General features: G+C 52.3%; 1 protein-coding gene across 2 annotated transcripts in view; it reads left to right on the forward strand.

Annotated features, from left to right (window-relative positions):
• Positions 1-16,330, forward strand: part of MYO1F (myosin IF) — a 58,178-nt gene that overhangs the window by 9,147 nt on the left and 32,701 nt on the right. For both annotated transcript variants that reach the window (XM_003914814.4, XM_021930636.2), the window contains exons 2-6: positions 12,970-13,107; positions 14,015-14,104; positions 14,211-14,305; positions 15,339-15,426; positions 15,549-15,638. In XM_003914814.4, the coding sequence (XP_003914863.1) occupies positions 12,970-13,107; positions 14,015-14,104; positions 14,211-14,305; positions 15,339-15,426; positions 15,549-15,638 (501 nt within the window). The remainder of the gene's footprint in view (positions 1-12,969; positions 13,108-14,014; positions 14,105-14,210; positions 14,306-15,338; positions 15,427-15,548; positions 15,639-16,330) is intronic.

The following is a 16,330-nucleotide window of genomic DNA, read 5'->3' on the forward strand; positions in this document are numbered from 1 at the left end:
CAAGCAATTCCCCTGCCTCAGCCTCCCGGGTAGCTAAGACTACAGACACCCGCCACCATGCCGGGCTAATTTTTGTATTTTTAGTAGAGACGGGGTTTCACCATGTTGGCCAGGCTGGTCTTGAACTCCTGACCTCAAGTGATCTGCCTGCCTCAGCCTCCCAAAGTGCTGGGATTGCAGGCGTGAGCTACCATGTGCGGCCGAATCCATTTGCAAAGAGGGGAAACTGAGGCTTGGAGAAGAGAAGTGACCTCCTTACCTCACACAGTCAGTCAACTGTCAAGCCAGGCCTTGACCCCAATCTCTCACATGCCAAAATTCTCGACTGCCCTCCCCATACCGTATTCACTCGAGCAAAACCCTCTCTCCCTTTGATGCAAGCAGCCTCTGATTTGTACGGTTGGTTGGAGCATGGAGTGTCTGGAGGCCTCGAGTGCCTGAGGCAGGATAGAGAGGGAGAGAATGGGAAGAGAAGGGGGCCCCTCTGCCGGATGAGGGAAGAGGGGAAGGGCAGGAAGAGGAACCAAGTCGTCAGAGCCGGGAGAGCCAAGCGGGCTGACCGGCCTAGCCAGACACAGCTGACCCCAGTGAGGGGAAGTGGCCTCGGGTCTTAGCTCAGCCTGAGCGGCCTGGCAGGCTGAAGGCTCGACTGGCCCCCAAAGGGGATATTGTGGACATGACCCATCTTCTTCCCACCCCATCCTCATCTGACCTCAGCACCAACCCCGGTGATCTCTGATGCAGACCAGGCTGGGGACGGACAGCTCCGTGGGTCCTCCCCAAGGTCCTCTCTGCACTGCTATATTCCTGCTGTGTGTCCTTGAAGAGGACACTTAACCTCTCTGTGCTGTAGTTTTCTCTTCTATAAAATGGACCCAGGACGGGCGCGGTGGCTCACGCCTATAATCCCAGCACTTTGGGAGGCCAAGGTGGGCGGATCACGAGGTCAGGAGAATGAGACCATCCTGGCTAACACAGCGAAACCCTGTCTCTACTAAAAATACAAAAAATTACCCGGGCGTGGTGGCGGACGCCTGTAGTCCCAACTACTTGGGAGGCTGAGGCAGGAGAATGCTGTGAACCCAGGAGGCGGAGCTTGCAGTGAACCGAAATTGCGCCACTGCACTCCAGCCTGGGCGACAGAGCGAGACTCCATCTCAAAAAAAAAAAAAAAAGCATAGGCTGGAGTCTGGCACACAGAATAAGTGCTAGTTTGGTGTTTGGGTTTTTTGGGTCTTCACCTGTCACCCAGGATGGAGTGCTGCCACCATCATAGCTCACTGTAACCCCGAACTCCTGGGCTCAAGTGATCCTCCTGCCTCAGCCTCCTGAGTGGCTGGGACCACAGGTGCACACCACCATGCCTGGCTAATTTTTTTTTTCTTTTTTTTTGGCAGAGATGGGGGTCTCACTATGTTGCCCAGGCTGGTCTCAAACACCTGGCCTCAAGTGATCCTTCCACCTTGGCATCCCAAACTGCTGGGATGACAGGCGTGAGCCATCCACGCCTGGCCAGGTGTTCACTGTTGTTGTCACTGTTTTCTATGTTATTATTTCCATCCAATCTCCACCCGTAAGCTCTTCAGAGACAAAATGCACTTCCTGTGTCCCCACCCACTTACATAACTGTGCCTGTCCCCAGCCTCTCCCCAAGTACCTGCTTAGAAAAAGAACAGACCCTGTAATTCACAACCCTGTTCCTGCCCCACTAGGCCCATGAATGATGCCACTTTGCCCACAATTATTTATTTTTAAATTTTTATTATTATTATTATTTTTGAGATGGAGTTTTGCTCTTGTTGCCCAGGCTCAGGTGCAATGGCATGATCTCGGCTCACTGCAACCTCCGCCTCCCGGGTTCAAGTGATTCTCCTGTCTCAGCCTCCCGAGTAGCTGGGATTACAGGCGCCCGACACCACGCCCAGCTAATTTTTGTATTTTTAGTAGAGACAGAGTTTTGCCATGTTGGTCAGGCTGCTCTCGAACTCCCAACCTCAGGTGATCCTCCCGCGTCAACCTCCCAAAGTGCTGGGATTACAGGTGTGAGCTACTGCACCCAACCTGCCCACAATTGTATTGTCTCTTCTCATCAACGATCTGGTCTCCCCGTCTTGAAAATGAAACGGGCCGGGCATGATGGCTCCTGCCTGTACTCCAGCACTTTGGGAGGCTGAGGTGGGTGGATCACTTGAACTTGATGTCAGGAGTTACAGACCAGCCTGGCCAACATGGTAAAATCCCTGTCTCTGGCCGGGTTCGGTGGTTCATGCCTGTAATCCCAGCACTGTGGGAGGCTGAGGTGGGCGGATCACCTGAGGTTGGGAATTCGAGATGAGCGTGTCCAACACGGTGAAATCCCATCTCTACTAAAAACACAAAAATCAGCCGGGCGTGGTGGCGGGCACCTGTAATCCTAGCTACTCCAGAGCTGAGGTAGGAGAAGCACTTGAACCCGGAAGGGTTCAACCATGTTCAACCCATGTTGGCCAGGCTGGTCTGGAACTCCTGACCTCAAGTGATCCATCCGCCTCAGCTTCCCAAAGTGCTGAGACTACAGGCATGAGCCACCATGCCCAGCTAGCACCCACTTCTTATAAAAACACCTAATTAGGCCTCCTTTAAATCCCAACATTAACCTCAGACAATGGATACACTCGACTCCCATAGTTTCAAAAATAATCAGTGTGATTGCCTGTAGTGAAGACCTTACAATAAAGTGTGTGTCCAAATATGAGAGTGCTAGGGTCAGGCCAAGGCATGGTGGCTCACGCCTGTAATCCCAGCACTTTGGGAGGCTGAGGCAGATGGATCTCCTGAGGTCAGGAGTTCGAGACCAGCCTAACCAACATAGTGAAACGCCATCTCTACTAAAAATACAAAAAAAAATAGCTGGGCGTGGTGGCAGGCTCCTATAATCCCAGCTACTAGGGAGGCTGAGGCAGGAAAATCGCTTGAACCCGGAAGGCGAAGGTTGCAGTGAGCTGAGATTGCGTCATTGCACTCCAGCCTGGACAACAAGAAACTCCGTTTCAAAAAAAAAAAAGAAAGAAAGAGAAAAATCCTGTCTCTACTAAAATTACAAAACATTAGCTGGGCATGGTGGTGCACGCCTATAATCCCAGGTACTCAGGAGGCTGAGGCACGAGAATCGCTTGAATCCAGGAATCAGAGGTTGCAGTGAGCTGAGATCTCACCACTGCACTCCAGCTGGGGCGATAGAGCAAGACTGTGTCTCAAAAAACAAACAAACAAAAAACTGGCCAGGCACAGTGGCTCACGCCTGTAATCTCAGCACTTTGGGAGGCCAAGGCGGGTGGCTTCCCTCAGGTCAGGAGTTGGAGACCAGCCTGACCAACATGGTGAAACCCCATCCCTACTAAAAATACAAAAAAATTAGCCAGGCATGGTGGCAGGCGCCTGTAGTCCCAGCTACTCGGGAGGCTGAGGCAGGAGAATCACTTGAACCCAGGAGGCAGAGGTTGCAGTGAGCTGTGATTGCACCACTGCACACCAGCCTGGGCAACAGAATGAGACTCGGTATCAAAACAAAAAAAGGAAAGAAGGAAAGAAGGTGCTAAGGTCAGTGGTCCAAGAAGGCCCAGGAGAGCCACCAGGTGCTCCCACCTGTACACAAGTATGACAGTCCCACCTACAGGTCACTTTTAACGCGACCACCGGCAGGACTTTCAACAAAGTGAGCTTCCAAAATGTTGAACTTGGCCAGGCACCGTGGGTCATCCCTGTAATCCTTGCCCTCTGGGAGACTGAGGCAGGAGGATTGCTTGAATCCAGGAGTTAGAGACCAGCCTGGGCAACATAGGGAGATCCCATCTGTAAAAAAAAAAAAAAATTTAAGTAGCTGGGCACAGTGGTACTTGTCTATGGTCCCAGCTACTCAGGAGGCTGGGGTGGGAGGATCACCTGAGCCTGGATGTCAAGGCTATAGTTAGCTATGATTGCACCAGTGCACTCCAGCCTGGGCAACAGAGCAAGACCCTGTCTCAAAAAAATAAATTAAATAAGTTTTTAAAATAAAGTGTTGAGCTCTTAGCACACTGAACAAAACTAAAATCTCCCAGCTGGGCCCAGTGGCTTCCACCCATACGCCCAGCTACTCAGGAGGTCAAGGCAGGAGGATTGCTTGGGCCCAGGAGTTCAAGGCTGCAATGATGTATGATCGCACCAGTGCACTCCAGGCTGGGTGACAGAGTGAGACCTTGTCTCAACAAAGACAAGAAAAAGAAAGGAAGGGCTGGGTGCGGTGGCTCACGCCTGTAATCCCAGCACTTTGGGAGGCTGAGGCAGGCAGATCACGAGGTCAGGAGATGGAGACCATCCTGGCTAACATGGTGAAACCCCGTCTCTACTAAAAATACAAAAAAAAAAAAAAAAATTAGCCAGGCGTGGTGGTGGGCACCTGTAGTCCCAGCTACTCAGGAGGCTGAGGCAGGAGAATGGCGTGAACCCGGAAGGCGGGGCTTGCAGTAAGCCGAGATTGCGCCACTGCACTCCAGCCTGGGTGACAGAGCGAGACTTCGTCTCAAAAAACAAAAAAAAAAAAAAAAAAAGAAGAAGAAGAAAGGAAAAAAAAGAAAAGGGAAGGAAGGGCCGGGTACGGTGGCTCACGCCTGTAATCCCAGCACTTTGGTAGGCTAAGGTGGGTGGATCACGAGGTCAGGAGTTCAAGACCAGCCTGGCTAATATGGTGAAACCCCGCCTCTACTAAAAATACAAAAATTAGCTGGGTGAGGTGGCGGGCATCTGTAGTCCCAGCTGCTCAGGAGGCTGAGGCAGAAGAATCGCTAGAACCCGGGAGGTGGATGTTGCAGTGAGCCAAGATTGCACCACTGCACTCCAGCCTTAGCGACAGAGTGAGACTCCATCTCAAACAAAAAAAAAAAAAGAAAGAAAAAAAGAAAAAGGAAGGAAGGAAGGGAGGGAGGGATGGACGGATGGACGGAAAGGGAAGGGAAGAAAAGAAAGAAGGAAAGAAAACAATGGAAGGAAATAAGGAAAGGAAGGAAGGAAGGAAGGGAAGGAAGGAAGGAAGGAAGGAAGGAAGGAAGGAAGGAGAAAAAAGAAGCCAGGCATGGTGGCTCACTCCTGTAATCCCAGCTCTTTGGGAGGCAGAGACGGGCGGATCACTTGAGGTCAGAGGTTCGAGACCAGCCTAGCCAACATGGCGAAACCCCGTCTCTACTAAAAATAGAAAAATTAGCTGGGCATGGTGACAGGCACCTGTAATCCCAACTATTTGGTAGGCTGAGACAGAAGAATCGTTTGAACCCAGGAGGTGGAGGTTGCACCACTGCATGAGGTCATGCCACTGCACTCCAGCCTGAGCAATAGAGTGACACTCTGAAAAAAAAAAAAAAAAAAAAAAAAAGCCAGGCGCTGTGGCTCACACCTGTAATCCCAGCTCTCAGGGAGGCAGAGGTGGGAGGATAGCTTGAGCCCAGGAGTTTGAGACCTGCCTGGGCGATATAGTGAGACCGCATTCTCCATTAAAAGGAAAAGAAAGAAGAGAGAGAGAGAAAGACAGAAAGAAAAAGAAAGAGAGAGAGAGAGAGAGAGAGAAAGAAAGAAAGAAAGAAAGAAAGAAAGAAAGAAAGAAAGAAAGAAAGAAAGAAAGAAAGAAAGAAAGAGAAAGAAAGAGAGGAAGGAAGGCAGGGAGGGAGGAAGAAGGAAGGAAGGAAGAAAGGAAGGAAGGAAAAGGAAGGAGGGAGGGAAAGAGAGAAAGAGAAAGAAAGAAAGGAAGGAGAAAAAGAAAGACACACAAGAAAGAAAAGAAAGAAAGAAAGATGGAGGGAGAGAGAAAGGAAGGCAGGCAGGGAGGGAGGAAGAAGGAAGGAAGGAAGGAAAAGGAAGGAGGGAAGGAAAGAGAGAGAGAGAAAGAAAGAGAAAGAAAGAAAGGAGAGAAAGAAAGAAAAAGAAAGAAAGAAAGAAAGGGAGAGGGAGGGAGGGAGAAGGACGGAAGGGAGGAAGGGAGGGAAAGGAAGGAGGGAGGGAAAGAGAAAGAGAAAGAAAGGGAGAGAAAGAAAGAGAAAGAAAGAAAGATGGAGGGAGAGATGGAGAAAGGAAGAGAGAGATGGAGGGAGAAAGGGAGAAAGGAAGGAAGGGAGGGAGGGTGAGAAAGGAAGGGAGGGAGGGAGGGAGAGAGAGAGGAAAGAAGGAAGGGAGAGAGGGAGGGAGAGAATTCATGCCGACTACTCTGGCCAGGAGCAGTGTGAGTGGTTGAAGCCCTGACTACCCCTGCATTCCATTCTCTGTCTCTGCTGCAGCCACACCTCCTTACCTTTCTCCCAGACAGTTAACCCCGCCTGGTGCACGCTTTCTCCCAGCTATTTATCAAAACCCTTTTCAGGCCAGGCACAGTGGCTCACACCTGTAATCCCAGCATATTGGAAGGCCAAGGTGGGAGGATCACTTGAGCCCAGGAGTTAGACATCAGCCTGAGCAACAGAGCAAGACCCTGTCTCTATGAAATATTTAAAACTTAGCCAAGCGTGGCTGGGCGCGGTGGCTCACGCCTGTAATCCCAGCACTTTGGGAGGCCGAGGTGGGCGGATCACGAGGTAAGGAGATCAAGACCATCCTGGCTAATACGGTGAAACCCTGTCTCTACTAAAAATACAAAAAATTGGCTGCTGTGGTGGCGGGCGCCTGTAGTCCCAGCTCCTCAGGAGGCTGAGGCAGGAGAATGGCGTGAACCTGGGAGCTTGCAGTGAGCTGAGACCGCACCACTGTGCTCCAGCCTGGGCGACAGAGCAAGACTTCGTCTCAAAAAAAAAAAAAAAAATTAGCCAGGCACGGTGGCATGTGCCTGTAGTCTCAGCTACGCCGGAGGCTGAGACAGGAGGATCACTTGAGCCCAGGTCAAGGCTGCAGTGAGCCATGACTTTGCCACTGCACTCCAGCTTGGGAGACAGAGTGAGACCCTCTCTCAAAAACCAAACCAAACCAAACCAAAAAATTCCTTCTCAGCACCAGCCCAGACTCCTGTGCGTGTTTTTTTTTTTTTTTTTTTTTTTTTTTTTTTTGAGACCAAGTCTTGCTCTGTTTGCCCAGGTTGGAGTGCAGTGGTGCAATCTCAGCTCACTGCAACCTCTGCCTCGAGGGATCAAGCGAGTCCTCCTGCCTCAGCCTCCTGAGTAGCTGGGATTACAGGCGCGCACCACCACACTTGGCTGGAGTGCAGTGGCCAGATCTCAGCTCACTGCAAGCTCCGCCTCCCGGGTTCCCGCCATTCTCCTGCCTCAGCCTCCCGAGTAGCTGGGACCACAGGCGCCACCTCGCCCGGCTAATTTTTTGTGTTTTTAGTAGAGACGGGGTTTCGCCGTGTTAGCCAGGATGGTCTCGATCTCCTGACCTTGTGATCCGCCCGTCTCGGCCTCCCAAAGTGCTGGGATTACAGGCTTGAGCCACCGCGCCCGGCCCACACTTGGCTAATTTTTTGTATTTTTATTATGTTGGCCAGGCTGGCCTCGAACTCCTGACCTCAGGTGATCCACCTGCCTCAGCCTTCCAAAGTGCTGGGATTCCAGGCGTGAGCCACCGCGCCCGGCCAATAACCTGTCCTTTGCTGTTGAATAGACCCAGGTTCAAATCCCACACCCTTGGAAACAATACCTGCATCTTTAGTCCAGTGTCCTTAGGGAAGCTGCTATACTTCTCCAGCCTCCATTTCCCTCCGAGCCTGCCCCACACTGAGATGATGTGATGATGGCTGGTAATATCGATGATCTGCCTCCCCCAAACCAGCATAGGTGCTCTGTGAGTGTTCATTCTTTCTTTCTTTCTTTTCTTCTTTCCTTCCTTCTTCCTTTCCTCTCCTCTCCTCTCCTCTCCTCCCCTCCCCTCCCCTCTTCCTTCCTTCCTCCCTCCCTCCCTCCTTCCCTTCCTTCCTCTTTCTTTCTTTCTCTCTCTCTCTCTCTCTTTCTTTCTCTCTCTTTCTTTCTTTCAGATGGAGTTTCAGGCATGATCTGGGCTCGCCGCAACCTCTGCCTCCCTAGCGATTTGTTCTGCTTCAGCCTCCTGAGTCACTGGGATTACAGGCGTGCACCACCACGCCAGGCTAATTTTTGTATTTTTAGTAGAGACAGGGTTTCACCGTGTTGGTCAGGCTGGTCTCAAACTCCCGACCTTAGATGATCTGCCCGCCTCGGCCTCCCAAAGCGCTGGGATTACAGGTGTGAACCACCACGCCCGGCCGTGTTAATTCTTTCAAACGCCCTTCAGCCTGGGTCTATCCTCATAACCACTCAGGCTTGGAGAGGGGCACCAGCCTCCCATCCCACCTTGTTCCCCCAAAGCAGTTCATCCTCTCATCAACCCTGGGAAGTGGAGCTGCCTCTCCTGTTTACAGATGAGATGGAGACTCACAGCAGCAGCTGTTTGCCCGGTCAGGATCAGAACCCAGATCTACCCCCATGCCAAAGGCTGGGCTTATTGAATGCCCATGGACATCCCTCAACAACCCCCACCTCTAGCTGTCAGCGTGTCCAGAATCTGACCATGCACCTCCACCTCCCCCCGACCCCGCTCAAGAACATTCCGTGGCTCCCCAGTACCCCCAGGAGAGACTGGCTCCACTTCTGCCTTACAGTGGCCCATGTGGACGCTTCTGCTTGAGCCCTGCCTGTATCCCTGGAATCCACTGGCAAACACAGTCCACTTTAAAGACTTCAATCCTGGCCAGGCGCGGTGGCTCACGCCTGTAATCCCAGCACTTTGGGAGGCCGAGGCGGGCGGATCACGAGGTCAGGAGATCGAGACCATCCTGGCTATGGGGTGAAACCCCATCTCTACTGAAAATACAAAAAATTAGCCGGGCCCAGTGGCAGGCAGGGCGCCTGTAGTCCCAGCTACTCAGGAGGCTGAGGCAGGAGAATGGCATGAACCCGGGAGGCGGAGCTTGCAGTGAGCCAAGATTGCGCCACTGCACTCCAGCCTGGGCGACAGAGCAAGACTCTATCTCAAAAAAAAAAAAAAGACTTCAATCCCGGACTGGGAGCTGTGGCTCATGCCTGTAATCCCAGCAGTTAGGAAGGTCGCTTGAGCTCAGGAGTTCAAGACCAGCCTGAGCCACATGGTGAAACCCCATCTCTACCAAAACTACAAAAAATTAGCTGGGCTTGGTGGTGTGTGCCTGTAGTCCCAGCTACTCAGGAGACTGAGGTGGGAGGATCGCTTGAGCCCCGGAGGCAGAGGTAGCAGTGAGCCATTGTCTCACCACAGCACTCCATCCAGCCTGGGCAACATAGTAAGACCCCATCTCAAAAAAACAAAAATACTTCATTCCCAGCTTCGTTTGCCCTGGGGGGGGTTGCTCTCAATCTGGGTTTCTTTCTTTACCTTTGTCCCTTGTTCATTTGACAGAGAAAAGACTCAGCCCCAGTCTCTGCCTCCAGCAGTTCCTGGCCTGGGGATGGGGGGCTTTCGGGAGAAGAGATATCTTATCTGACCATGAGTTCACCAAATGGGATAGTTCCAAGTTGCCATCACTCCTATCTGTCAGACGACTCCTTTGCAGAGATGTACTGAATAGAGACAGAGTGAGCCTGAGAAAGCCATGATGTTTAAGGCACCAGATAAATTCAGTGGGGCTAAAAGGAGAGCAACCAGGGCAGGCTTCCTGGAAGAGGAGTTTTTTGGAGAGCATGTGCCTCAGTCTCCTCCATGGGGCCTAAAGAAAGTGTCGTAGGCCGGGCGCGGTGGCTCAAGCCTGTAATCCCAGCACTTTGGGAGGCTGAGACGGGCGGATCACAAGGTCAGGAGATCGAGACCATCCTGGCTAACACGGTGAAACCCCGTCTCTACTAAAAAATACAAAAAACTAGCCGGGCGAGGTGGCGGCGCCTGTAGTCCCAGCTACTCAGGAGGCTGAGGCAGGAGAATGGCGTGAACCCGGGAGGCGGAGCTTGCAGTGAGCTGAGATCCGGCCACTGCACTCCAGTCTGGGCGACAAAGCGAGACTCTGTCTCAACAACAACAACAAAAAAGAAAGTGTCGTCTGGGTCAGGCAAGGTGACTCATGCCTGAAATTCCAGCACTTTGGGAGATTGAGGTGGGAGGATCACTTGAGGCCAGAAGTTAAAGACCAGCCTGAGCAGCATAGCAAGACCCCATCAATACAAAAAAATTTAAATATTAGTTGGGCATGGTGACACACACCTGTGGTCCCAGCTACTCAGGAGGCTGAGGTGGGAGGATCTCTTGAGCCCAGGAGGTCAAGGCTACAGTGAGCTATGATCCCGCCACTGCACTCCAGCCTGGGTGACAGAACAAGACTGACTCAAAAAAAAAAAAAAAAAAAAGAAAAAAAAAAAAAAAAAAAAAAAAAAAAAAGGAAGTGAAATGAGAAAGTGGGAATCTGGGAAGGTGCTGGCACTACTGAGGGGCAAGGTGAAGGGACACAGAGGAGAAGGCCGTGGCAGGGGCAGCAGGGAGGCAGGGCTGGGAGTAGAGGGTGGAGCTGAGGAACAAAGTCACACACAGGCACAGAGGGCAGAGGTCACAGGACATGGTGGCCTGGAGGAGCTCAAAGGGACCAGCTGGGATGTGTGACCACAAGAGAAGAGGAGAGGTGGGAGGGGGAGAAGGAAGGAGGCCACATAGCAGCAGTGGGTCAAATGCCACAGAGAAGTCAGGGACTGGCCCCGACCTGGGGAGGGGATGGGGGATGTGAAAGGGAGAGACTGGGAAGCTGGCAGGAAGTAAGAACCATGATGTGCCCACTTCCTACCAAGTTGCCCGGTCTCCCTGCTCTGCTCCTGCAGTCTGCCCTGCTCCTGTGCCCTGCCTGCCAAGCCTGGCATCCTTCATGGGAAGTGAGGGGCACTAGGTGGGGTGACGAATGAGCAAAGAGACCAAAGGAGAGGGCTGAGGGGCTGGGTGTGGTAGCTCACGCATATAATCCCACCACTTTGGGAGACTGAGACAGAGAATCTATTGAGTGCCGGAGTTCAAGACCAGCCGGGGCAACATAGCAAGACCCCATCTCTACAAAAAATACAAAAATTATCCAGGCATGATGGTGCACATCTGTAGTCCCAGCTACCCGGGAGCCTGTGGTGCGATGGGAGAATTGCTTGAGCCCAGGAGGTAGAGGGTGCACAGAGCTATGATCGAACCACTGCACTCCAGCCTGGGCAACAGAGTGAGACCCTGTCTCAAAACTTTTTTTGTTTGGTTGGTTTTTTGTTTGTTTTTTTGTTTTGTTTGTTTGTTTTTTGAGACAGAGTTATCCAGGCTGGAGTGTAGTGGCAAAATATCAGCTCACTGCAACCTCCGCATCCTGGGCTCAAGTGATCCTCCCACCTCAGCCTCCAGAGTAGCCAGGACCACAGACACATGTCACCACTCTTGTCTAATTTTTCTATTTTTTGTAGAGATGGGGGTCTTGCTATGTTGCCCAGGCTGGTCTTGAACTCCTGGCCTCAAGCAGTCCTCCCATCTCGGCCTCCCAAAGTACTGGGATTACAGGTTGAGCCATTGCGTCTGGCCCCACTGATCTTTTACTGTCCTCATAGTTTTGCCTTTTCCAGAATATCCTATAGTTGGAATCAGACAGTATATAGCCTTTTCAGATTGCCTTTTTTTTTTTTTTTTGAGACAGAGTTTAGCTCTTGTTGCCCAGGCTAGAGTGAAATGGCGTGATCTCGGCTCACTACAACCTCCGTCTCCCAGGTTCAAGCGATTCTCCTGCCTCAGCCTCCCAGGTAGCTGGTATCACAGGCATGCACCACCACAACTGGCTAATTTTGTATTTTTAGTAGAGACGGGGTTTCACCATGTTAGCCAGGGTGGTCTCAAACTCCTGACCTCGGATTCACCCGGCTCGGCCTCCCAAAGTGCTGAGATTACAGACGTGAGCCACCACGTCCGGCCTTTTCTTTTAATAGAGACAGGGCCTTGCTATGTTGCCCAGGCTGGTCTCGAACTCCTGGCCTCAAGTGATCCTCCTGCCTCAACCTCCCAAAGTGCTGGGATTATAGGCATGAGCCATTGCACCTGGCGAAAAAGAAAAATTAATTAAAAATAAAAAGAGAGAGAGAGAGAGAGAGAGAAAGAAGCCGGGTGCGGTGGCTCACGCCTGTAATCCCAGCACTTTGGGAGCCTGAGGTGGGTGGATCACTTGAGGTCAGGAGTTCCAGACCAGCCTGGCCAACATAGTGAAACCCCGTCTCGGCCAGGCGTGGTGGCTCAAGTCTGTAATCCCAGCACTTTGGGAGGCCGAGACGGGTGGATCACGAGGTCAGGAAATCGAGACCATTCTGGCTAACACGGTGAAACCCCGTCTCTACTAAAAAAATACAAAAAAATTAGCCGGGTGAGGTGGCGGCCGCCTATAGTCCCAGCTACTCGGGAGGCTGAGGCAGGAGAATGGCGTGAACCCAGGAGGTGGAGCTTGCAGTGAGCCGAGATCACGCCACTGCACTCCAGCGCGGGAGGAACAGAGAGCCTCCGTCAACAAAAAAAAAAAAAAAAAAAAAAAACCCGTCTCTATCAAAAATATTAAAAATTAGCTGGGTGTGGTGGTGGGCACCTGTAATCCCAGCTATTCGGGAGGCTGAGGCAGGAGAATCGCTTGAACCGGAGAGGTGGAGATTGCAGTGAGCCGAGATCGCGCCACTGCACTCCAGCCTGAACGACAGAGTAAGACTCTGTCTCAAAATAAATAAATAAATAAAAATTAAAAATAAAGAGGGCTGAGGGCTGGATGTGAGGCGGTGCAACTTCTGTCTGGGGCAGGGGGCCTGGCTTGGTTCCTGCCAGCCTCTCCTGGAGATAGGGAAGGAGGAATGGAGGTGGAGCTGGGGAGGTGGAGCTGGGGAGGTGGAGCTGGGGAGGTGGAGCTGGGGAGGTGGAGCTGGGGAGGTGGGACAGAACCCAGAAGTTGATGGCGTCGGTGAGCCAGGTCCGCATCCCCGTGCAAGGGCTCACCCCGAACCCCTTCTCACCCCCTAGGGCAGCAAGGAGCGCTTCCACTGGCAGAGCCACAACGTGAAGCAGAGCGGCGTGGACGACATGGTGCTCCTTCCCCAGATCACCGAAGACGCCATTGCCGCCAACCTCCGGAAGCGCTTCATGGACGACTACATCTTCGTACCCTGGGCCAAGGATGGAGGCGGGCAGGCAGGGAAGGAATGAATGGCTGGGCCATGGACGGAGAGGAGGGTGATGGAGCAGAGGGAGGGATGGGCCGGGAGAGCACCAGGCGGTGAGACGGAGGACAGACAGAGTGACAGCAGGGCTCTGGTTGGGGGCAGCTGTGGCTGCCACTGCTCCCTCTGTCCTGGAGAAGCTCAGCCCCAGCGTGTTCCATTTCCCCCATTCCACATCCAACCCTGTTTTTTTTTCTTTTCTTTCTTTCTTTTTTTTTTTTTTTTTTTTTTTTGAGATGGAGTCTTGCCCTGTCGCCCAGGCTGGAGTGCAGTGGCACAATCTCGGCTCACTGCAACCTCTGCCTCCCTGATTCAAACGATTCTCCTGCCTCAGCCTCCCAAGTAGCTGGGATTACAGGCATGAGCCACCATGCCTGGCTAATTTTTTTGTTTTTGTGTTTTGTTTTTGAGACTGAGTGGCTCTTGTTGCCCAGGCTAGCATGCAATGGCACAATCTCAGCTCACTGCAACCTCTGCCTCCCAGGTTCAAGTGATTCTCCTCTCTCAGCCTCCCAAGTAGCCAGGATCACAGGCACGCATCACCATGCTCGGCTAATTTTTTGTATTTTTAGTGGAGACAAGGTTTCGCCATGTTGGCCAAGTTTGTCTTGAACTCCTGACCTCAAGTGATCTGCCTGCCTCGGCCTCCCTAAGTGCTGGGATTACAGGCATGAGCCACCGCACCCGGCCAGCCCTGTTTTTTCCAAGAGACTCGAGGTGCATCCAATATCTCCATCTCTTCCACCTCCAAGCAATGCAGTTCTGGGAAGCCCTGGGTGGGGACAGGATGAGGGGACAGGGAGGACAAAACCTACCAGTACACTGCACGACCCTTAACCATCCCTCAGACCTACATCGGCTCTGTGCTCATCTCCGTAAACCCCTTCAAGCAGATGCCCTACTTCACCGACCGTGAGATCGACCTCTACCAGGGCGCGGTGAGGCTGGGGCTGGGTGGGAGGCAGAGGCTGGCGCTGGGTGGGAGGCACAGCCCCGAGACCTCTAGCCCCCAGCCCTGGGCTGAGACCTGACCTCCCCCACCAGGCCCAGTATGAGAATCCCCCGCACATCTACGCCCTCACGGACAACATGTACCGGAACATGCTTATCGACTGTGAGAACCAATGTGTCATCATTAGGTATGGACCGGGTTGGGGCGCCACAGACCCTGCTGCCCAGGCCCCCACTGAAACATCATCACTGCCCCCAGGGAGGTTTGCCTGAAACTCGCAATCTGAACACAGCCCTGCTGTCCCTCTCTGCCCTCACCCTGTTTTATTTTCCTTGTCACCATCTGACTCACAATGTATTTTATTGATTCATTCTGCTATTGTCTGTCTGTCCCCTCTAAATGTCACCTCAGGCCAGGTGTAGTGGCTTATGCTTATAATCCCGGCACTTTGGGAGGCCAAGGCAAGAGGATCTCTTGAGGCCAGGAGTTCAAGACCAGCCTGGGCAACATGGCAACACCCTGTCTCTATAAAAATAAAATAATTAGCCACGCACTGTGGTGCATGCCTGTAGTCCACAGCTACTCAGGAGGCTGAGGAGGGAGGATTGCTTGAGCCCAGGAGCTCCAGGCAGGAACAGGGGGCTATGATCACACCACTGCACTCCAGCCTGGGCAACAGAATGAGACCCCATCTCAGTCAATCCATCTATACCAGCTCTATGAGAGCAGAGAGAGAGAGAGAGAGTGTGTGTGTGTGTGTGTGTGTGTGTGTGTCAGAGTCTCAGTCTGTCACCTAGGCCGGAGTGCAGTGGTGCAACCTCAGCTCACTGCAACGTCCGCCTCCCAGGTTCAAGCAATTCTCCTGCCTCAGCCTCCTGAGTGGCTGGCTGGGATTACAGGCGCCTACCACCATGTCCGGCTAATTTTTGTATTTTAACAGAGTGTGGGTTTCACCATGTTGGCCAGGCTGGTCTCAAACTTTTGACCTCAAGTGATTCTCCCTCCTCAGGCCCCCAAAGTGCTGGGATTATAGGATTATATGAGCCACCATGCCCGGCTGAAAGCAGAGATTTTATCTGTCTTGTTCATTATGGCATCCCCAGTACCCGGAATACTGGCAGGCACACAGTAGGTGCTTAATGAATAAATAGTCAGGCACTAAAAAGGGCTCTTCCCCCCAACCCCATCCACTGATCATTTATTCCTCCATTCATCCCCAGTGGAGAGAGTGGAGCTGGGAAGACAGTGGCAGCTAAATACATCATGGGCTACATCTCCAAGGTGTCTGGCGGAGGCAACAAGGTCCAGGTGAGACGAGAAAAACAGAAGGATGAGCTGGGTCGCCCTCACCTGCATGGTAGTGCAGCCCCACTCATCTGCACTCCTGCCCCAGTCTGACTTCTTCCCACCCGACCTGCCTCTGCCCCCAGCATGTCAAAGATATCATCCTGCAGTCCAACCCGCTGCTCGAGGCTTTCGGCAACGCCAAGACTGTGCGCAACAATAATTCCAGCCGCTTTGTGAGTCTCTGCAGCTCTGCTTGGAGAAGCTGCTCCATCCGTGCTGACCTTTCTACACACACAACCACACATACACACATCTGCATTGCCAGGACAAGAGCCCATTGGAAACCCAGCAGGAAATACCTGCTCCTGAATGGGAGACTCACTTCCTGCTCATGGTCCATTTCAAAAGGGAGTCCCCCATTGGCAGAACTGTGGAGGCCATGACACCCCTGTGTAACATTCTTAAATGCTCCCTGGCTGCAGCCATGCTACATTGTTCCCATTCACATTTCAGGTCCAATTTAGTCCCTCATTTATTCCTTCTTTCGACAATAGTTCTGGGACTCGTTCTTTGTGTGGGTGCTGTGCTGGGCCCAGTGGAAGACAGGATAGGTAAACAGATCTGAATTCGGGGTCTGATTCTGTCATTGTGAGCTGTGTAGCCTGGGGGAAAAAAATCGATGTAACTTCCTGAGTTTCCTTTGTTTGCTCATCCATAAAATGGGGATGATGTTAATATCCATCTCATAGACTTTAGTATTACACCTGCACATGCACATGGTTTACTAAATTCCATACCCTTGGACTGGGTACCGGGGGGCTCACGCCTGAAATCCCCGCACTTTGGGAGGCTGGGACAGGTGGATCACTTGAGGTCTGGAGTTCAAGACCAGCCTGGCCAACATGATGAAACCCCGTCTCTACCA

Source organism: Papio anubis, chromosome 20 (assembly GCF_008728515.1).
Source record: "Papio anubis isolate 15944 chromosome 20, Panubis1.0, whole genome shotgun sequence".
Taxonomy (NCBI): domain Eukaryota; kingdom Metazoa; phylum Chordata; class Mammalia; order Primates; family Cercopithecidae; genus Papio; species Papio anubis.